The 23,583-nt window shown below is 43.5% G+C and overlaps 1 protein-coding gene and 1 long non-coding RNA gene across 8 annotated transcripts in view; one reads left to right on the forward strand and one right to left on the reverse strand.

Annotated features, from left to right (window-relative positions):
• VPS35L (VPS35 endosomal protein sorting factor like) overlaps nt 1–23,583 on the reverse strand; it is a 117,703-nt gene that overhangs the window by 26,477 nt on the left and 67,643 nt on the right. For 6 of the 7 annotated variants that reach the window (XR_006294216.1, XM_043560405.1, XM_043560404.1 and 3 more), the window contains 8 exons: nt 21,185–21,265; nt 18,743–18,805; nt 17,538–17,623; nt 16,032–16,112; nt 14,039–14,102; nt 11,489–11,587; nt 9,884–9,961; nt 8,656–8,770 (listed from right to left, as the gene is read on the reverse strand). Coding sequence is in view for 6 of the 7 variants with exons in the window: in XM_043560405.1 (XP_043416340.1) it covers nt 8,656–8,770; nt 9,884–9,961; nt 11,489–11,587; nt 14,039–14,102; nt 16,032–16,112; nt 17,538–17,623; nt 18,743–18,805; nt 21,185–21,265 (667 nt within the window). In the remaining variant the exon portion in view is untranslated. The remainder of the gene's footprint in view (nt 1–8,655; nt 8,771–9,883; nt 9,962–11,488; nt 11,588–14,038; nt 14,103–16,031; nt 16,113–17,537; nt 17,624–18,742; nt 18,806–21,184; nt 21,266–23,583) is intronic. The other variant, XM_043560403.1, reaches the window with a different exon arrangement.
• LOC122471607 lies at nt 1,225–4,898 on the forward strand. Its single transcript, XR_006294218.1, has 2 exons — nt 1,225–1,859; nt 4,524–4,898. It is a non-coding gene; the product is annotated as an uncharacterized LOC122471607 (long non-coding RNA).

Genomic DNA, 23,583 nt, shown 5'->3' on the forward strand with positions numbered 1-23,583 from the left:
CTGGGTGGCTCAGTCAGTTAAGCGGCCGACTTCGGCTCAGGTCATGATCTCGCAGTCCGTGAGTTCGAGCCCCACGTTGGGCTCTGTGCTGACAGCTCAAAGCCTGGAGCAGGCTTTGGATTCTGTGTCTCCCTCTCTCTCTGCCCCTGCCCCTGCCCCGCTCTCTACCCATCCCCCTCTCAAAAATAACATTAAAAAATTTTTAAAGAAAAAATAAAAACATTGCAGAAGACACAATCCCATTCCTAAGGGTGGTGGGGACTGCGTGTATATATAAGAATATAGATAGAAGTGGAGGGAAGGAGAGCAGAAAAGAGGTAAAGCATGAGAATGAAGGAGTATTTCTAAATGAACCTATAGAAAAAAAAAATTAAGAAAACTATCCCAAATGTTAACAATGGCTGTTTTTTCGAAGGGAGGAAACAGAGCAGATTACTGATGACTTTTATTTTGAGGCCTTTTATGTTTGTTAAGTTCTACACTTCTTTTTTTTTTTTTTTTAATTTTTTTTTTCAACGTTTATTTATTATTTTTGGGACAGAGAGAGACAGAGCATGAACGGGGGAGGGGCAGAGAGAGAGGGAGACACAGAATCGGAAACAGGCTCCAGGCTCTGAGCCATCAGCCCAGAGCCTGACGCGGGGCTCGAACTCACGGACCGCGAGATCGTGACCTGGCTGAAGTCGGACGCTTAACCGACTGCGCCACCCAGGCGCCCTACACTTCTTTATTTGTGGGAATTTTTTCAAATGAGCGTGAAATAAATTTTTTTAGTAAAAATCATTAAGATTTAAAGTAACGTACAAGCTGTCTATTATTCAGTGGGAAACAAGTCGGTACCCCCAAACACCCTCCATACATGGTAACATAAACTCAAGACTTGTGACCTCTGAGAGTCAGGTGATCCTTTTGTGTCCCCAGCATTGTCAACACAGACTAGGATTCAGCACATGAATCTAAACACACAGTCAAGAAGCCATGACCCACCTTCAGAGGTGGCGTTTGGTTTTTTAAATAACAGATTAGGTCACTGCTAATGGAAGTCTATACTACTTGTCAGAGCCCTAAAATCCCAGGGCTAAACAAGAGCTCAGAAGCCACTCCACTCCCAAACACACCTTCAAAATCACATGCCCTCCTGGACACGTGAGACAGACAGCCCTGGGTCCAGCTCTCTAAGAAAGGGGGCATCGTGATTTCTTGGGACAAAACATCACAAGAAGGTGAAAGACTCCTTCCTGTCCCTTGAATATACTTGATCAAAGCGGGATTCTGGCTACACTCCACACGTTCTAACAACCCTGTTGCTAAACATCTTTACCAGTCTTCAACATTTTCCGTCTCTTGATGAGTGTAGGTTTGGAAAGACAACATCAATATAATGGGAACTACTGTACAGATGTAATGTCAGGACGCAGCTTACCGCCTCAAACTTTATATTTTGGACTGTTAATGTCCTTCCACCCTACCCCCAAATCCGTATGCTGGAATCCTACCCCCAAAGATGGTACTGGTGGGAACACTGAGGTGTGAAATCATGAGGTGGAGCCCTCACAAATGGGATCAGTGCCCTTATACGAGAGGCCCCAGAGAAGACTCTCACTCTTTCCACATGTGAGCACACAGTGAGAAGATGGCGGTCTATGAGCCACGAAGTCTTCGCCAGACACTGATCTGCTGGTAGCTTGGTCTTGGGCTTCCCTGAGCGACAAATGTGTGTTACTGAAGTCACTCAGTCCATGGGATTTTTGTTTCAGCAGGCTGAACTTTGGTCTGCACTGAAGATGCACTGTCACCAAGTGACAGGGCTGCCTTTGGGTAAAGCCTCAGAGTCCAAATGGCCAACTGATCGTCCACAGGTGAGTTATCCATAGAGATTTAACACTATTTATGACTACACTGTGTTTTTGTAATAGAATTTGTTATTACAGCAGTTAAGTTTGAGGACTGAAGGAGCCACTAATTTGATAATATGTAATGTATACAGAGTAAGATTTAAAGAAATATGAATGCCCAGAAACAATTAAATACTTTATTCATTAATGCTTAATTGTTATCAATAACAGCTTAATCTAACCTTGATTTTGCCATGTGGTTTATGCAGAATGCCTTTTCAATTCACCGATTATCAACACACTGTGAAAGTCCACTGGGGTCATAGAAATGACTTCTCAGTCCAATGTGCTACCCATGTCACCGGACTCCTGTCTTTGGGGCTAATGCACAATCAACACACCTTCCTACCATCTCTGCAATGGCTCACAGGAGGCTGTGAAGATGTCTCTGCGGATATTAGGTTTGGATTTCCCGAAGCAGAAAAGATTAACTCTCATCTTAATTCTGGTTGTTTTCTACATAAACTTATCTAATGTTCAATCTGTAACAACTGGTCTCCAGCAACCACATACACCTAGGGTTAGAAATAATATTTTGTATTAGGGTTTAGAGGAACTAACCCACTTCAGGGAAGCTCAGGGGTGGAAAGAGCACTTGAAGTCAGATCAGGCCACTTATTAGCTGGACGGTCCTGGGCAAGTCATGTCACACTTCTGAGCCACAGTATCCTCATCTGTAAAATGAACATAAACCACCGAGCAAATACTACACACTGAATACGACTAGATTGCTTTGCAGGAATTTTCAGTTCTCATCAGGCCCCAAACTATCTTCCTAACTTGATCTCTTACCCATTCCTTCCAGATGCATTGTTTCCAGCCTGTAGGCCTTTGTACCTGGCTGCTGTCTCAGCCTAGAATGCCCTCTGCCTCATTTAAGCATATAAAGATCCTGCTTTTCCTCCAGGCTCCTCAATGCCACCTGTTTTAAAAAGCTTTCTTTTTTTTTTTTTTTTCCTCTTCTAAGCCAAAGGGTCAGCTTTCTCTCCCTTAAAATTCTGTCGCACGTTTTATGAAATCTTGCACAACATTTATCACAAGCTGTCTTGTTTAACTGTAAACAGATTCACTCTCCCCTATTAGCACACAGTCTCCAAGTGCATTCCTTTTCTGGCACAATGCTTGGCACAGTGGCTTGTGTGTAAAAAATGGCCAAGAAATGCTGGCGGGAGCAAGAAAATCGTTGATATTTACTAATATAAACAGCTAAGTGAACTTACGGGGAGACTCTTGCCCTGCTCCTTTCCTGTGGGTTGCACTGTGGGTTGCCCTCCATCCCAGGCCCTTGTATTCTGTAAGGTGGATGGACCATGTGAACGTGGATGACGAGTTTCATGCCACGTGCCCACGTAAATTGTTCTGGCAAAAATAACCTGCTTTGTCCATGATCACCAGAGGGTTTGTGAGAACAGTCACATCAAACACATTCTTCAGAGGATGGCCTGTCAACAGAACTAGTAAATGTGACCGTAAGCATAAACCCCAGTGACTTGGTAAGTGGATAGAGGATACTTTTCTCCATCACAAGCCACCCATCATTCTCCAGGAGGATAAAAAACGCTTTCTCTCCTCCACCCTGCCATCCAGGCCACCTCCATTAGCCGTGATGGTTCACAGTGGTCAGTGGGCCTCCTAGTAGCAGGCCACAGCCTCTCCTCTGCTTTTTTGGGTTCCTCACGGATCAAACCAGCAAAATAGCTTCATTCAACAGGTCTATACAGCTTGGCATATGTTTGAGCCTAACTTGTTTTCTTTCACCTAAAACTATGAAAAGAGTTATGTAAAACCTACTAGAAGGCTCTGATGGGACTCTCTTCTCAACAGCAGGGTTACTTAGTAGTTATTTCCGTACCATGAAAAGCTTGGGTACCATTTTACATGTATTGATATTATTAAGAATTATCAACCATTATTATCGTAGGATTGCCACTCATTCATTCAGCACCTCTTGAGCACCCGTGTGGTAGGCAACGTGCCAGGAGCCAGGGACGCAACGTCCAGCAAGACACGTCAGATTTCATGGAGCGGATACTCTTGCAAGGGAGAAAAGTGGACATTTACTTATTAACTTGCTAAATAAAACAGCAGTAAGTCCAGTGAGGGAAAAGTGCCAAGATAACACATCTAGAATAACCTGATCTCACTCTTAGTTTGTTTAGGGGTGGAGAGGCCAAGGCTGGTTTTCCCTAAGAACTGGCTTGTGAGTAAGCTCTGAAGGATAAAGATGCAAAAAATAAATAAAAATGTACAATTTAAAAGGAGGGGGAGACAATTCTATAGGAGTGGAAAGCATTATTATTAATAAAAGAACAAAACCATTTTGCTTGTTTTCTCTACTGTTTTGTCTTTGGAGGAACTGCATACCCGTTTTGATTTTTTTCCCCCAGGGTAATTCAGCAGGTTAATCTTCAAAGAATGATCATCTTTCCTGTGGATTTCTCAAGGTTTTGCCTCGGACAAGTTTGCTTTCAGAAGCCTGAAACCACAGAGGTGGCATTGTATGGAGAACTCCACAGCATACTTTTGTCTTTTGAGAGACAATTCTATGAGGTTAATATTTACTGAGCAGCTACTGTGTGCCAGTGAGTCAAGTTCTCTGAGTACGTTTTCTCATTTAATCTGTGACAGGTACCATAGCCATCACCTCCACCTGACAGATGAGGAAACTGAGGCACAAAAAGGCCAATTTGGCTAAGGGCACCCTGCTGGTGAGTGGCAGAGTCCAGATTGGGAGACCAGCAGTGAGGGACTCATCTTGACATCCTGCCGCTGGCCAAATACACCACGGGCTTCCCCACCTCCCATGCCTTTGCTCAAGCCCTTTGCCCCACCTGGAACGCCAACTGTTCCTTCTCTCCTCCCCATCTCCACCTGATAAGTTCTCCTTCTAAGCCCCATCTGAAACATGACTTCCATTGTAAAACCACCCTCCTTTCTCAGATTAGAAACTGTAAAGATAAAGGTACCAAGACAAAAATAAAGGGCAAAAGAATTTGTTCCTGCTGTGGCCTGGTAATAATCTTCTGGGAAGAACCACTCACGAACAAGAGCAAGCACTTATCTAATGAAGTGGCTGAAAGCAAAGATAAACAGGCATCTCCAGGTGAGGGGCACAAGCCCCATTTCTCCTCACTACTGGGACAATGGGTGGCTTTGAAACAAATCCCCCCCACATCCCACTCTATGTACTACCTCAGTACGTCCAAGGGACCAGAACTGGGCCTCCCCTGTAAAAAGCCTCCATCAGCATCCCACACAGCGCTGGCTGAGAGTTCAATGGGAGTTTAACGTCAGGCTGGACCCAGTGCTGGCAAAGTCACCGTCCGATAAACAAGATACATACCACTGAAGCTGGATCAAGGGAGGCCAGAAAGTGGACTGGGGGGAGAGAATTGTTTTCTAACCAGCCGAGAGGGAGGGTGTTTAAGGTGTGGGGGGGGGGGGGTGAACAACAGTGGCCCAATTCCACAAGCTTCATTTAATTTATATTTAGCCTTCCCATGCTCAGTAATTGAATGTATTATTTATTTTGGCCACAACCGCTGCATGTGGCTTTCGGAACAACAATCATAGGCTTTTAAGGTTTAGTGCCATAGCATTTAGAGACTAGAGTAAAAATCATCAGATAAATTATTAAACATGAAGTGGACGCCACATTCCTGCTCCTCCTGCAGTGGCTTGAAGTGTGGGATGAGGCAGATGAGGAGGTCCAGAACTCTAACACCGAGGGCACTAATCACCCACACAGCGGGTACCAGGCTGTTCCGATGCTGCTTATCTCTTGGTGTGGACCAAGGTCATTACAGGGCAGCACAGGAGAGCAAAAGCCACCCAGGGCTCTTGAAGAACAGTTCTTAGAGCAGCAAATCTTTGATGATAGGGGAGACTTTATTTGGCTTAAGAATTTTTGCCTTAAAAAAAAAAAAATTGCATGAAGCCCCATATGGAGTCCAATCATAATAAGCTTGCCTGGAATCTACAATATTTTAGATCATGGTCTTAGTCTGTAAGTTGGGAGGAGAAAGATCGAGGCTTCTAGAGCCCCCACTTACAGTTCTCTGCTCTGGTACCTGCAGTTCACAATCTGTTCCCAATGTTTCAAGTTAGGCCAAACTCGAGCGTTCCTACATGAACTGTACTGTTCCTGAACTTTTTAAGAGGGAGCCAGTTTATAGTAAGATGTTAAGTTTCATACATCAACCTAAGCACCTAAGCTAATTAATCCACTCTACTCTTCATTTTGCATGGCATCAGGTTTTTGGTGGTGCCTGTTCATTTTTGTTTTAACTTGTTTCTTGCTAACCCATCATCCTTACCAAAGCAGGCACTAGGAGAAGTGTTTACACACACACGACAAGGGCTGGTGGGTATACTGGATGTCCAGACAATAAGCAACATATGCAATAAGAAAACACAGATCAACAGCATAATGACGATCACGGGGATGTACAGAGCATGAGACTAGGAAGCTGCATTCAGCCAGACCGGTGTTTTGTTTTGTTTTGTTTTTTAATTTACGTCCAACTTAGTTAGCATATAGTGCAATGATTTCAGGAGCAGAATCCAGTGATTCAGCCCCTACATATAACACCCAGTGCTCATCCCAACAAGTGTTCTCCCTGATGCCCCTTGCCCATTTAGCCCATCCCCTCAACCACAACCCCTCCAGCAACCCTCAGTTTGTTCTCTATATTTAAGAGTCTCTTGGGGCGCCTGGGTGTCTCAGTCGGTTAAGCGTCCGACTTCGGCTCAGGTCATGATCTCGCGGTCCGTGAGTTCGAGCCCCACGCTGAGCTCTGTGCTGACAGCTCGGAGCCTGGAGCCTGTTTCGGATTCTGTGTCTCCCTCTCTCTGACCCTCCCCCGTTCATGCTCTGTCTCTCTCTGTCTCAAAAATAAACGTTAAAAAAAAAAAAAAAGAGTCTCTTATGTTTTGCCTCCCTCCCTGTTTTTATATTATTTTTGCTTCCCTTCCCTTATGTTTATCTGTTTTGTAGAGAGAACCTTAAGCAGACTCCACACCCAGCACGAGGGGCTTGGTCCCAACACTGAGATCATGACCTGAGCCAAAACCAAGAGTCAGACACTCAACCAACTGAGCCACCCAGGAGCCCCCGGGAGAAGATCATTTTAGAAAGAGGGAACAGCAAGCACAAAGACTCTGAACTGGAATACAGCTTAGCATGTTCAAAGAACAGAAGAAGGCCAGTGTGGCTTAAGTGTGGTGGAAGATGAGGACAAAAGGCAGGCAGGCACCAGAACACACGAGGACTCACAGGCAGGGTGTTGGATGCAATTCCAAATGTGGTGGGAGGCTACTGGAGTCCTCAGGAGTCAGAAGCAAAACTAAGCGGAGTTTGAAAAGGCTCATGGGTAGCGATCATGTTTGGAGACCTCAGTGCCCAGAACTGCCCCAGGTGAATGAAGATACAGATCAACATACCAGAACTGCCATGCCGAGGACGACTCTCCAACCCACCCAGGGAGCCCATCCAAACCAAAGGCACCACGTGGTGGATCACGAAACGTGGCTTTATCCTGTGAGGTCAGGTGGGAGATGGGAGTGGAGGGCAGACCATGACTGAAAACATCAACCCACCGGTGTCAAAGAAGCCCTCAAGTTAGTCACTGAAGCTTCCCAATTGTGGGCACTGCAAATGCTCTGTCAGCAGTGAGAGGCACGGCCTTGAGTCAGACAGATGAGGGGCTGAGTGCTGGCCACGGAGCCCTGGGGGCTCACTTGGGAAAGCAGGCACCAGCCCCAGGCCTGCCTCATGTGGCCGTCAGGAGGTTGAAATGAGAGTGTGTGCCAAGAGCTCGCCACATAAAAATGCTCCATAAATGGAGCTCTTATACTCTTTGTGTTTCGGCCTGATGGATGGATACCTCCTGTCCCGGACGGTGACAAGCGCATCCTGTAGCAAATATGTGCGACCTCCAACACTCCGCCTGAGGGCTTTCTTTTGGGTCAAGTGGAGAACAGGGCAGGGTGCAGCTGATGACCCAGAAGCAGCCCTCAGTCAATGGCCGAATAAAGAGTAAATAACCCAATTCTCCTGGCAAGGCAGTGCCAAGGCCGTTCGACACCCGTCCCAGAGGTCCCCAGGGGGAACGTACCTCAGCCGCCCAGAGGAGCAACCTGCCCAGAAGCACACCTTTTGTTGGCTTCCTTCCCTTCCTTGTCTCAGTGCCCCCATCACTCTACGGACACTCTCGGGGAACGCCTCCCAAATAAACCAGTTGGCTCCTATACCTAGTACAGGAATGGGTCTTGAGCACAATTTTTATCACTAAAAGTAACCTGTGGAGAGTATTCTTTCCATACTTATTAGATTCTATGTGTAGGTCTCTGGGGTTTCAAACAAACAAACATCAACAAAAAATAAACAGGAATCTACTGTGAGGAAGTAGTTCTAACTTGTAACATTCTCTACGTGCACTTATCCTGAGCTGCCTGACCTGGTCTGTGTGAGACAGATTTCAGAAGGTCCTTACAGGCAAATAGCTTCCCTCTGTAATCTGTCTGATTCTATAAAGGTGTGTATGTCCCATGTGCTTCCTGCTAAAGAAACAGATTTAAAACTCATCAGGTATTGATCAGTTATTTTTTTCTTTCCTTAAAAGAATCTCTCTCTTTACACACACACATACACACACACACACATGCACGCACGCACACACACGCACGCACGCATACACAGAGCTGAGCCAGCTTTCCTAAGCAGCCAGGAAATGCTCAGAGGTGAGAATGACAGGCTTACCTTGGGAAAGGCACTGGTTGGCCAAGGCAACCTGACCAGAATGCAGGTAGAGGTTGAGGCGCGTGAAGATGCCCACCAGGGAGGGAATGGTAATGAAGCAGTAGGCAACACAGGCCTAGAAGGAGGGGAAGAAACACCACAGGTTACATCAGCAGTACCATCAAGGCAGACTGGTCCTCCTGTTCTCATCCGTCACATATTTTCAAGCAAAAACACTTAATTAGTCTCCTCATCCTGAACCCCAACTTTCCCCTCTTGAGTCTGCGACATACACTCCAGATGTGTCTGTGGGAGGAGGGGGAGGGGCAAGTGAGGAGAGTAAGGGTGTAAGAAAAATAAATCCTCATCCATCATCGAAGGAAATAGATAACACCCGACGTTGAATAAGAAGCAGAATCTGAAACCAATTACTTAAAAATATGGAGGTAATTACAAGAAGAAATTGCTCAAAGAGGGTTTGAGGTGGTTGTCTCTGAGGAAAGAGGTATGAGGTCAGGGTGGGATGGTATACTTTTTTTCTTGCTGCCTTCTTTTTGGTCCAACTCCATTTTTTTAAAAACACAGATATGTATTACTTTGATAAAAATTTTGAGCAGCACACTCAAGAAGGTGGATTTTTTTTTTTCACAGTTGAGAACTTTTCAAGGGGGATGAAGGTAGTAGACCTTCCAGTTACAGGCATAAGCAGGAGATAATTCGGCTGGCACAAAACTGCAATCCATCGTTCAACCACTCCTCCATAACACATATCCAAGGTGAGACATCTTTTTTTTTTTTTTTTTTAAATGGTTTGTCTTTTTTTTTTTTTTTTTTTTTTTTTTTCAACGTTTATTTATTTTTGCGACAGAGAGAGACAGAGCATGAACGGGGGAGGGGCAGAGAGAGAGGGAGACACAGACTCGGAAACAGGCTCCAGGCTCCGAGCCATCAGCCCAGAGCCTGACGCGGGGCTCGAACTCACGGACCGCGAGATCGTGACCTGGCTGAAGTAGGACGCTTAACCGACTGCGCCACCCAGGCGCCCCCAAGGTGAGACATCTTTGATCATTTCTTTTGAAAATAGTAAGAAAATTGGTGAGTCAGTAGATACTCAAGGAAAAGTTCATCTGGAAAATCAATACTGAACCACCCTTAGGACACACTTGTCTTCTGAGAAGAGCAATTTAGAAACTTACAAACCAAACAACTCATTAGGGTTCAAACTCTGAGTCTTCTCTCTAGAACATACCCGCACAAATGCAGCCGTCTTTCTGGAATGATTTCCTTTCATTACTTTTCTTGTTTCCATTGCCAACCGGTTTACACTCTGGGTTTATTAATTAAAAAACAAAACAGAAATGGTTATGAAATGATAGCTGGCTCAGATTCATGTCTCCCATAGAGATCTGGATATTAACTGCATACAAGTCAGTAAGAACATGCTATCTGGGGCCCAGACTGGCTAATGCTGAACCCTGAAATGCCAGAGGGGCCATCAGGCCTGATTCCCCCTCGGCTTGAGCAAACATCTCCAAGACGGTAAGAACAAAAGGCACTCCTGCCTATCAGTCGGCACTGGGAATGGCCATTTTCTGGTTTAATGAATAGCCAGGGTTCACTTCATTTCCAGAAATCCCACACACGAAGCTTGAGATCTTAGAGATCCTAAAAGAAATCTCCAAATCTGCGAGCAAACACACAAGTCAGTGATGCAACAGTAACATGAACCGTAAGAACAGAAGTAATAGCTCCCACATTGAACTTAGAGGACACAGGTGCTGGGTGCTGTTCTAAGAGCCGTACCCTCATTAGGTCACTTAACCCCCCAACCCTACAAGGTGAGCACTATTACCTCCCACTAAATTCCAGATGAGGTCTCTACCTTTAGAACTTAAGTTCACATACCCTGATAACCAGCAACCAAATAAAAAGGTTGCTCTCCTTGAGTTTATGTGAAGCAATTAAAGAGCCTTGAGGAATCTTTCCACAAATTGAGAAGTTCGGTCCTATGGTTCCCAAACTGTGTGGTGTGACATCCTCGAGGGCTGTAGCAAACTCACGGGGGTAGTGCGATTATTTTAGGGCAACAGAGCAATGTTCAATTTTTGAACACTGTGTCAAGAACGGGTTATGAGGTGGCCCACAGATTCAACACTGGACCGCACTGTTGCATACAGTGACATTCTATCTTTGTGAAATGGGTTTTCAGCAGCTGCTCTGATCAAAAGCAAGTAGTGTGCAAAAATCAATGTGGAAAAAAAAATCAATGTGGAACAAGAAACAAGGGTAGTGATGCCAACCCAATTCTAAGGTCTGAGAAGCTGTGCAGTGCCCAGTAGACACACACACTTGAAGTAATTGTGATTATTTAAGAATAAAGATATGTTTTTTCTCTTTCAATTTACATATGGTGTTATTTCAAAGAGCTATCCAGTTGTTAGGGTATAAATACTCAAACTGTTTGAGTCTAACTGTCTAATAAACAGAACCATTATTTCTCTCTTTTGGCCTGGGGGCCCCATGAAAAGCTACCATGATCTAACAATGTTGGGACTCTGGTTAAGCTACAAGGACCACAGGTTAGTTATTTCTATAAGTAACTAATCATGTAACTCACTTTGCCACTGGCATATGGGAATGAGAATATGCTAATTTCAGAGCAAAAGAGGTCAGTAAAAACCATCCAAAGACTTAAGCAAAATTGCAGACTGGATTAATCTTTGAAAAACCACCTTTTATGCCCTAAAGAACAGGAGTGTTATGGGGCCACAAGAATCCCAGGTTAAACTCCAGGCCTGGCATATAAACAATAAATATTGATTGAGAAAACAAACGAATACATGAAAACCCTTACGTGAATCAACTGCACAAGAACAGGTTCCAGGTTGCAAAACATTGACCTAGCCTCAACGTAAAAACTTAGTTGCTGTTCAAAATCACGGCCAAAGGACACCTAGAAGCAAGGAAAACGATGCTGAGAGTGTTATCTGTAGGCAACTGTAAGCACATAGCATGGAAAAGAGTTTACCTGAGGGGCGCCTGGGTGGCTCAGTCTGTTAAGCATTTGACTGCAGCTCAGGTCACGATCTTGCCGTTCTTGAGTTCAAGCCCAGCATTAAGCTCAGAGCCTGGAGCCTGCTTCAGATTCTGTGTCTACCTCTTTCCTCCCCTCCCCTGCTCACGCTCTGTCTCTCTCAAAAATAAATCAATGTTAAAAAAAAATTTTTTTAATAATAATAATAAAAAAGAGTTTTCCCTGAGCGTTGTGTGGGAGGGAAAGTGCTGAGATGAGAAGTCATCAAAATTCCCGCCAACAGCAATGAATAGGTGGAAACGTCAGGGGTACACAAACACACACGAGCACGCTGGAATCTACTCCAATTAGACTTTACATTACTTTGCCCAGTGTGTAACTGAAATATTACCATTACCACCTCATCTTTATGACATGAGCACTGGACTAGAAAATAAAAAGACCAAAGGGTTCAGAGCAGAATCTCAGAATGTAAATAGAGTTTCCCAGGCTAGATGGAAACCACTGGAAAGGAAATAATGGAATTGTGTTTGTTGGCTATGGCCTTTTCACGGAACATCAATTTGGTTACTGAGCACCATTTGTCAGAGGGTTTTCCCTAATAAGAGCCACACCTTTCTGCCTCCTGATAGGGAATCCAACCTCAGCAACTTACTGGTGGCTGCTGGAGCCATAGATGGAAGTTTCTCCATCAATAAAAATCCCCTTTCCCCCCATTTCTTCCAATTTATGAATAGCTGGTTAGTAGGATAAACTTTACTGTTACAGCAATCATTTTTGTCCAGAGGGGGTTTAACATTGCTATTTCCATTATAGCTATCAGGTTTCACATCTTATTTCCTCATATTCTCCACTATAACTTGGTGGCTTTCAGACAAAGCCATAAAAGGCTAAAATGCCACCTGATCAGCGTATAAGTCAAGGGCAAGGAGAGTCACCTGGTAAAAGGTGCATTTCCTAACATGGGAATTGAAAGGCTGATTCTGATTTTGCATCGAAATGGATTTTATCTACAGAGTCAGTTGAACAATTAGCACTGACCCTCTTGTTGAACCAGTCACATGTTCAAGGTTATTTTCACAGGGATCTGGTGATTTTCATCTTGGTCAGCTTTTGTCTTGACATTCGTATGAGAAGAGGATACTGGCAGCAGTTGGTATTTTAGCTTTGCACACCCAGGATTAAAGCAAAGGTGGTTCTGGCTAGGGTGGTGTGGTGGGTCATTCCCAAAGAAGGCTGAACAATCGCTCCCACACGGCTTGTGGTTTTGCAGGGTCCCCGTGGTCTCTTCCCTCCCCTCCAAGGCGATAACCCTATGACCCCTCTGACCAAGAGAACAAAGCAGGAGGCAGCACTGGTCACAGTGCAATTTCTTAACTTTGGTCTTAAAAGGCCTGAGGCTTCCCTCTGTGCCTGCACCACGTAAGAGAGCTCAGCGGAGACAGCTGGACAATAGCAGAAGAGCAGAGAGTAAGAGGCCACATGGATGAGAAATGAGTCCCCAACGGCAAGACCCTATACAAGTGAGCAAGGCCGTGTGGATCCTCCGTGGCCCCAATCCTGCTACACAGAGCAGCCTGGCCACACATTCAACCCACAGGATCGTTACGAATGAACAAAACACCAATATTTAAAGCTGCTAAGTTTTGGGGTGAGTTGTTATGCACCAACAGGTAACTAAAACAATGGGAGAGCAGGTGCTTGGCATTGTGTCCACACCCATCCCCCGCCCAAACCATTTTTTACCATCACCTGATGAGCAGCACATCGGGGGCTTCAGGGAGCCCCTTGTCCCCACTCCCGGTCCACGTGATTTGGGCTGCCCAGGCGTATGCATGTCTCCCGGGCCTGGCCAGTCCGTGTGCTCATTCCCCCTCACCGCAGCAATTCGTGCAGGGATGAGCCAGTGACCCAAATCAATCTAGAGACTCAGTCCCAGGACTTCTGCTGGAACCCTTCCTGCTGGGCTGCAGCACTGGAAGGAATGGAAACCTAGAGCCCCTGAGGGGAGTGAGGCTGCCTGGGAGGACATCCCGAGAGCAGAACCATGGGCCAAAGACACACAGACGGCAGGTCCTGACGACACCACAGAGACACCCGTGTCCAGCTGCTCCATTCCTGGACTTCGTGTCACATGAGCCAATAAGTCCCCCACCCCACCCTCCCCTTTATTTTTTCCTTAAGCCAGTTTGTCTTGGCTCTCTTTGCCCCCAGGGGAGTGCTGGCTAATGTAAGATGTTTTCTAATTTCATCTTATCTTAATAAAAATGAAAAGCACCAGGGAACATAATGTTAACTGCTTTCCCCGGAGTAAGAGTAAACAATTACATCACATTCCAAGCACACTGCAACTTTTTCCCCAAGACTTACCATTTTTATAAATCCATTAATCAAATATGCCAGCATTCTTTTCTCATCCTCAAGAGTGAGTGCACTAAAATCAATAATTGTACATAATTAACATCGAGGTAATAAATGCAAGTTTCTAAAGGATACAGAAGAAGCAAACAATTTAACAGGTAAGAACATTGTGCATTTTTTAGATTTAAAAAACTCCCAACAGGCTGTGTTTCTTTTGGTGAAAATATATAATCTAAATGAAGATAATTTAAATGTGTGTTTCTCATCTGTCTCAAAGACGGTGTTTCCAAGAAAGGTTCACTTTCTTTCCCTTGGAATTTGGACAGCAAGGTCCAACTTCAAACTTTATATTTCAGAGGAGTTTAGTTCAACAGTTTGTCGTAAAAAATTTCAAACATGCAGCAAAGTCAAAAGACATTTACAGCAAACATCCATACATCCAGCACCCAGATCCCACAATTATCCTTTTACAGTATCTGCTCTATCACATAACTATCCCCTTCCCTCTCCATCCATCAATCCAGCTCACTCTGGGGAGGCATCTTAAAGTACATTACAGATGGCAACTACCTCTATTTAATAGCAATATTAATACTAATATAAATAAGAAAATGCCATGTCCTTAGTTTTCATTACACATGTGAAGGCCTCTTAACAGTTCCCCAAGTTTATTTTTAAAGAAAACTTAAGAGACTACAGCAAACAGGAGCCAAGTTTCTTGTGTATTGGTTCGTTCTAGGGGAAAGTACTGGCAAAGACTGCTTACCACCCGCTAACAAAGCAATGTCCCTTTCATTCTTTGAGATTCCCATTTCCCAGCCTCCTTTGTAGCTGGGTGTGACCATATGACAGTTCTGGCCAATGGGATGGAAGCACAAGTGGTGGTGAGCCTTCCAAGTTTCCTCCCAGAAAGAAAACTACTGTCCATCAATGCCCATGGGCTATACATGCCCATGGTGGAGGTAAGCCAGCTGCCCCCGGGAAGACAAGGACAACATCCCCGAGGGATAGCAGAGCAACGAGACAGCAGGGACCTGGCTGGTGCTCTAAAGCAGACCTACCTACCCCAACCTTCTGGTCTCACACCTTTAGCAAGAGAGAAATAAACCTGCCATGTTACTGAAGCTAAAACCCAGGATCCTACCAATAAGAGTGCCTTTCTGGATGTGTTTTGTGCCTTTATTTCTATTTTTGCTCAACTAAAAAGTTCATTGGTTCCATTTATTATGAAAAGTCTTGATATTTTTACTTTTATAACTCTTCCTGAGGTTGCAAACACAAAGCCATGAAAACAAAGATTCCAAAATTCAGAAGAAAAAAAAAGAAATACAATTCATCTTGTTGATGGTTAAGTTCCAAAACCATTTTCTCAATTCTTAGAACATTTTCCACTGAATCAAGCTGCTGTGCTTTAAAAATTCTTTGGGGACTAAAATTTAAGCCACAAATAAGCAGGAACTGCTTCAAACACACCAAGTGGAAACACGTAAGGAAAAAAACAACTAGAAAGCAAAGGAGTCATAATTTGGCCTTTGACCCAAAAGGTAAGGCCAATGGATGGACAGGACTGGGCCTCAAGTCTGCCAAACAACTAGAGCCCTTCATGTAAGGAATATATGCCATTTCATTTGAATTTCAAATAGCTGGCTAATAATGAGAGAAATCTGAAGCTTAGGTTACTGGATGAGTGAACTCATTACTCCCCTATCTGCTGCTCTCAAGTCTCCAGGAGACATGGAGTTTGAGTTCACTTGGATGAAACCAGTCTTTTTCTCTCAACAGAAATCCCTTTGTAAAAACATCTGCCATCTCATGTTTGCAGGAAGGTTACCCTCACTCTCTCTTCTCCTGGGCTGGAATGTCCTCATTAGCAAGAATTTTAATAGACACCACAAAATGATATTATTCACAGTGGCAGCTTAAAGCAGTAATTCCCCAATGTACTATTTACATGGTATTAAGACCCAATCCATGTTATGTTTCAGCCTTTAGCGTGGCTTACTTCACAGAGTCATGCATGGTCTTGCAAACGTGCAAAAGGGCGTTCAGAATGACGGGGTCCTTTGTGGGCTCCTGCTGATGCCTACAAGACATTTAAAGACAATGGTAAAAGCGATGTCCACCCACAGCAATGAAAATATGGATGAGTTTCTCATCTGCACATATCTGAGAAACAGCAAATTACCCAGCTGGCACTAAACATGTAATGGGCAATATTCTGTTTTTCTCTTAACTCTTCTTTCAATAACAAGTTTGCTTTTCTACACATATTCTAACTTCTCCTAAAATTATGGTAAATCCTACAAAACTGCTGCAATTCCTAAGCCAGGCAAAGGGCAAACCTGTTTGTTTTTTTACTACATTTCTTGAACCCTCTAAAGCAGTCTACAACCTGTCTATAACTGTGTTGAGTGCCAGGCAAAATTATTAATTTGGCTTTTCAAATAATATAGAAGGACAAGGTCTTATAACAAGTCCTTATGTGGGGAAAGTAGGTATATTTGTTCCAAGCATATGGAATTAATCTTTTAGGAAGACAACGTAAGGAAAGCTTAAAACATACATTATTCAAGCAACATCTAACTCTGTTTTCCAAACGGAGGTTCTTTAGGTACCATCTTAATACATTTTATTTTGCCATATCTATATATTAATCTTTAGAGCAACTTTAACTTTTTAAATTTAACCTTGTCCTAACAGAATACATGAAAACACCAATTAAACTAATTATATTATCTAATATACCTTAAATTAAATATACAATCTTTATGTATTTTTTTAAGTTTATTTATTTTGAGAGAGAAAGGGAGAGAGGGAGAGGGAGAGGGACAGAATGAGCAGGGGACAGGGCAAAGAGAGGGAGAGAGCGAGAAAATCCCAAGCAGTCAGTGTGGCACCTGATGAGGGGCTCAAACTCACAAACTCCGAGATTATGACCTGAGTTCAAGTCAAGAGTCGGATGCTTAACCAAAACTGAGACACCCAGGGACCCCTAAATTTACAACTTTTAAAATCAAAACCAAATTCTCTCCTCCATGTGCCACCTAAAATAATTTTATGTTCCACCAGCAATATGACAGTTTGGGGAAACACAGATTTAGTCAACAAAAGGAAAGCAACTAAATAGGAAAACTGATCACAAATCTAAACATTGAAGATGGAAAGCTCTCTAGTCCTGAGACCTTGACGAGTATGACTTTATTTTTATCTTTTAAAATGTTACTCCGTAAGGAGTTCATTAACAGAATGCTCCTTCCAAATGCATATCAGAGTACAACGTAGGTGATGGCCGGGCTCCAGCTAATACTTACTACTCTGTCTTCTTAAGCACTAATTACAAACTTCTATCATCACTGTTCCTTTTATGTGGTTGTCCCTTCAATGTTATTTTGGATGTTAAATACATCCATATCATTAGGCTTCAAAAGTACACAAACCAATTTCTTATCAACAGGTTTCACAAGGTCATCGGGAATCCCAGCTCCCGGTTATGCCGTGTTACACTTACTTGATAAAAACTTCCATGATGCATTTGCAAACCTCCACCCGCACACTCTCTTTTTGGAACATGTCCAGAAATGGCAAAAATTTTTCCTAAAAATAAAAAAAAAAAAGCACTCTACATGCAATTTACGCAAGTTACTGGAAGGAATTTGCGGGTCATATTTTCCTCGAAGGTCAAAGCCGAGAAAGAGTTGTTCATCTCTCTAAGGCAGCTCAGAAGAGGACTCCCCTGAAAGCAGGGAGAGGGCCTACTACTATTAAAACCACTTACATGCTCCCAGGGGTCAGGGCTGGGACAGTTAACATTTTGGGAACCATCTGGCAATCCTTAGAGGACCATGAACTTTTCCAGAAAACACAAGGTGGGCTTCAGTCTTTTTTACAATTGTACTGACCAGAGAAAGAAGAGTCAGTTGTTCAGAGTGACCTCCACATCCCGACTGTGCATTCACTAACTGTGCAACCTCACTCACATTACCCCACCTCCTCCAGCATCCGTTTTCCCATCTGTAAAGTGGGAATCCTAAGAGCTCCTACTTCCAGCAGTGCTGTGAAAACGGTACGAGACAATGCATGCCAAGGTCCGGCACGGTGCTTGAAGAATATGGCAAATGTCCAAAAAATAACAAGTTCTATTTTTAATTAAAAAACACACACACTCCTGTGAGTGCACATGAATGGAGCCAGAAGAGGGGGGAGTGGAAGGGAAGCGGATCCCCTAGGTTTGTACTCGCCCAGGGCACCAGAGCCAACTTGAAGGGGCATCATAGGATATTTGAAAGTTTGAAGGAAACAGAAAAATCTCAGTTCTGTCAGACACTGAGACAACTATTATTTCAACACCATTTCATAGTTTCGATGTTAGACTGCACGTGTGACATAAGGTCACCTATGAAAATCAATGTGGAAGAGGAGAGGAGGAAGAGAATGTCCAGTCTGACTCCAATGTTTGAGAGGCTGTGTGGTGCTCAAGACAGGCACACATCCCATTAGTGAGTCATGAAAGAAATACAGATGATATTTTTCTTTCAGTCTGTGTACTAATTTTTCAGACGCTGATTAGGTTGTTATGGCATAAATAATACTGACGTTGTTTAGACCTAACTACTTTATAAAAGGAACCATTAAGTATTTCTTTTGGCCCGGGACACCAAGCGAACCTCTGACTCAGAAACAGATTTCCAAAGGTAATTAAGGCACGTTACTTACCACTGAGAAGAGAACGGAGAAATCATGGAAGTGGGCGATCACTTTCTTAATTATCGACTGAAGCTGCAAAATCACACAGAAAACACATTTTATTTAATAGAACTTGGGTATTTTTAGTTTTCTTTTTAATTTTTAAGTGTTTATTTATTTGTGAGAGAGAGAGAGATAGAGTGTGAGCAGGGGAGGGGCAGAGAGAGAGGGAGACACAGAATCCGAAGCAGATTCCAGGCTCTGAGGTGTCAGCACACAGCCCGACGTGGGGGCTCGAACTCACGAACCGTGAGATCATGACCTGACCCAAAGTCAGACGCTTAACCGACTGAGCCACCCAGGCACCCCAGAACTTAGATATTTTTAAAAGGCAACCTTCTTTCATTATTTGAAATTACAAGCACAGTAAGGGAAACCTGGATCACTCAGGAAAGGGGAATTATTAGGGTGGGTTAGGCCCTGTATTAGTCTGCAGTCTTGCGGAAGCCACTGCTCAGACTCATCATCGTCTTCTGTAAGATGGAGAGCAAAGCAGTGTCTTGCTCACCGTCAGGATTAATGGGACAGTTCACGTAAGAGCCTTAGAGCAGTGTCATGTGTATCCTCGGGAAGCTCTCCATTCAATGCAGCTATGAATATGCAAGGGGTGGGCAAACTTCTTCAAAGGGCCACAGAGTCATCACAACTGCTCAGCTCAGCTATGGAAGCTCAAACGCAGCCCCAGAGAACATGTGAACGAGTGGGTGTGGCTGGTTCCAATAAAACTTTATTCACAAAAACAACTGATGGGCTACATGTGGCTGATGGGTCAGTTTACAGACCCCTGTTCTAGCCCATCATGACCTTGTATTTACTGACTACTTCTGTGGAGAGGCAATGAACTGAGTTTGCCGGTGGAGTCAAAGGCCATGTCACTCACTACCCCAGGATGGTGCACAGTACATAAGGTCGGATCCAAATACCCAGGTACCGATGTCCACCAGCCCTCACCCTGAGATGTACCCAGTCCTGCTGACAGGGAGAACCACAGAGGTGCTTTTTCTAAGGAAAATGTAAATCCTTGCCCCTGGCTACTGACAAGTACTTGTGTTTATACTCAAAATACCGCTGTTTAAATCATTTCTTTAAATCACTTAAGACAAGGGGCTCACAACTCATATGGGCGGCTGTCCCGAATGCAGGCTGATCCTTGGGGTACCTTTTACACGTTGCTTCTAGATATGACAGAGTTGTACGGTGTAATTATTCCTCTCTCTTAGGAATGGACTATAGTAAAATTACTGTGTTAAAGTCTTCAATTAAATGGGTCCCTAGGATCAAAGTCTTACCAAATGCTCCTCAACAAAAATTCTAATGCAACTCAGTCTTCATCTGCGCCCAAGATCCTGATGACCCACAAGGGATACGAACTTTGCCCTCACATGCTTTATTCACTCAACAATGCTTACCAAGAGCCTGTTGTGCACAACTATATATTTTCATCACACCTAGAAAAATGTCAGGTAGTCAGTGCCTACTCAGTAAATTCTAATGATGAACTATTTTAATCTGCAAATGGTGAAAACATTCTTACCAAAATGTTAGAGAGAATTCTAAACTTCTCACAAGAACATGTAATTAATTTTCTTGCATTAAGTTAAGCTAGAAATTGATCACAGGCAATAAATGCCAGAACATCACATTATTAAATACAAAATCAATTATTAATTAGGTCAAAAGTTACTTTAAATGAAGCTTCACTGGACTCTGTATTGGAGGGGGGAAAATACCTGATATCAAGGACCTTATTGAGTCTACTGACAAAACTACAGTATGGACTGTGGAGTAGCCAATAGGAAAATGTAAGTGTCAAATTCCCTGAAGTCGATTCCCAAACTGTGGTTATACAGAGAATGTCCTTCTTCTTAGGAAATACTCACTGAATTCTTCAGAGGCAAAGTCACATGATGTATGCAACATAACCTCAAAGGAGTTGGAAAAAATGTAAACACATATTGATGTGCGTGCGTGTGTACACAAGATAATGATAAAGCAAACACGGAAAATGTTCACAGCTGGTGAATCTTAGTAAAGAGTAATGGGAGTTCTCGAGCTATTCTTCCAATTTTCCAAGAAGCTGGACCTTATTTCCAAATAAAAAGTTAGTTTAACTGGAAAACACAGGCCCTTTATTTACTGGCGCCAAGCAAATGTGCTAGAGGATCCAATATGACATCTCACCTAATCCTCACAACCATTCTGAGTGTAGGACTATTATTCCCATTTTATAGGTGAGGAAACTGAGGCACAAGGTTAAGTAACTGAGTAAAGTGAGCATGGCGAGGATGCGGCGGAGCTAGGATTCGAACGAAAGATTATCTGACTTTACAGCCTGACCCATGCAACATGCCTATTTGATTCAACAGAATAAAATTTCTAACAGTGTGGAAATGAGAGAAGCAAATCCGTTACCTGAGGGTAGGAGTCTTCAAATGCACGATCTGGAGTCATGTGCTTGATGACATCAGCCAAAACGGTATTCACCTCTCGTTTCTAAGAGGGGAAAATAAACCTGTGTTAGACACTGAAAGGCAGTCGCTGTTTTTCTGGTGGCAAGGACAAATAACTTCAGAATATATCACATACCTTCCAGGAAATAGTTTCAAATATCACAGCCCTGAAGGGAACTACTTCTGCACCAGGTCAGGACTAAAACGTTGTTCTCAAAGGTTCTGGGGTGTTACAGCTTTCCCTGGATGCTGGTAAAAATCAGCCGTGCCACTTTCTGCCTGCCTGTCCAGGCTGTTCCCCAGGCACTGGCAGGAGCACCGAGGCATTGTGGGAAGTGCACAGAGTCAGCCCCTCCGAGCTGAGCGACCTTGATGCTCACTTCACTCTTGTCGTCTCTATCAGGGGTCGGCCAACCACAGCCCAAATTCAGCCCTGTGCCTATTTTTGTACAGCCCACGAACTGAAAGTGATTTTTACATTCAAACAAAAGAATATTTCATGACCCAAATTATGAGACTCAAATTTCAGTGTGCACAAAGTTTATTGGAACACGGCTGTGCTCACTCTTATTGTCTGTGGCTGCTTTCACATACAATGACAGAGTTGGATACTTGTGACAGAGATTGTATGAGCTACAAAGCAACAAATATTTACTATCTGCTTCTCCACAGAAAAGGTACACTGACCCGTGGAAGAGTGAAGCCTCCTGGCAAGGTCTCTATGAGGCTGCACAGCTCACAGGTAAAGTGCGTGGTATTTGTTACTTAAGGTATTTGTATTACACATATCTGTCATCTAAAGAGCTGCCATTGTATTTACTCTCTCACTTAATGCTCATTCATCTCCTTGGCATGAACGGGATTATCCCCATTTCACAGATGAGGAAGTGGAGGCTCAGACAAGTTAAGTGATTTAGCTTAGTGGTGATTCTGAAACTGGGATTAGAAATATGCCAGGGCAGCTGGAACATCTTGTAACAGAAAGCGAAGAGGGCATCAAAGACTATGGAGAGCATGTCAGAAGGACTCGGGAGCCACTTGATGACACACCAACTGGACAAAGGGGACAAACGAGCATCAGCAAGAATAATGTAACTCAAAAAAAAAAAAAAACCAAATTAAAAAAAAAAAAAAAAAAAAAAAAACAAGGGGCGCCTGGGTGGCGCAGTCGGTTAAGCATCCTACTTCAGCCAGGTCACGATCTCGCGGTCCGTGAGTTCGAGCCCCGCGTCGGGCTCTGGGCTGATGGCTCAGAGCCTGGAGCCTGTTTCCGATTCTGTGTCTCCCTCTCTCTCTGCCCTTCCCCCGTTCATGCTCTGTCTCTCTCTGTCCCAAAAATAAATAAACGTTGAAAAAAAAAAAAATTAAAAAAAAAAAAAAAGAATAATGTAACTCAAGTATATTTAAATCCATGAAAGATACCAACAACTACTCACTGATCGCCTTTGGGGATGCCGAGGAATCAAATCCTTATCCTACAACTAGCAGAGGAGAAAAAGCAGCATCAATCCTGCCTTTTTCTGTACAAACTTGCACTTCAGGGTAACCAAATACCTGACATGAGGAGGTCGTCTTTCTACAAGTATCCCAGCTAATAAACAAAGAAAAGCTGCTAATAATTCCAAGGATCACCAAGTTGCAGCCCCTAAGAAACTATGAGATGCAACGAGCTTCAGCAGCTGCCCACGATACAGGGAGGCAACCAGCCACCATGAGCCTCCCAGGAGAAGTAGCAAACCAGCACCCGCAGGGCCAAAAAAAAAAATCGAATCTGAGGCTGATTAAGTTTCTAGAACTAACTGCCCACTGACAGGAAATAGACAGCAGAAGAACACAGTGGACACCACCACAAGACACAACTAGCCAGACCAGATGGGGAAACTCTACGGGACAAAAGACCCAAATTCTTCCACAAATAAATCACAGACGGAGGGTAAAAGGGGAAGGGAAGGAGGAGGGGAAAAGAGAGAGAATTTGTAATTTAAAAGAACTCTTAGGAGTCTATTGCCATGTATGGGCCTTATTTTAATCCTGACTGAACAATTAAAAAAAATACAAGACAACTGGGGAAATCTGAACATTGAATGATTTTAATTTTTTATTAATTACTAATTTTTTTTGTTGGGATAAGATTAAGGGAATCCTATATTTAACACACATGTGCTGAAAACTGACAGATGAAAACACAATGTTTGAGATTTTCTTCAGAATAATCCAGGGGTAAGGATATAAATGAAACAAGATTTGTCACGAGTTGGTCATTTCTGGGTGAGGATTATAAGGGAAATCATATGTTTGAAATTTCCAAAATAAGGATAAAACAAAAATTGGACAAAATAAACAAAATCAACAGACCAGCCT

Source organism: Prionailurus bengalensis, chromosome E3 (assembly GCF_016509475.1).
Source record: "Prionailurus bengalensis isolate Pbe53 chromosome E3, Fcat_Pben_1.1_paternal_pri, whole genome shotgun sequence".
Lineage (NCBI taxonomy): Eukaryota > Metazoa > Chordata > Mammalia > Carnivora > Felidae > Prionailurus > Prionailurus bengalensis.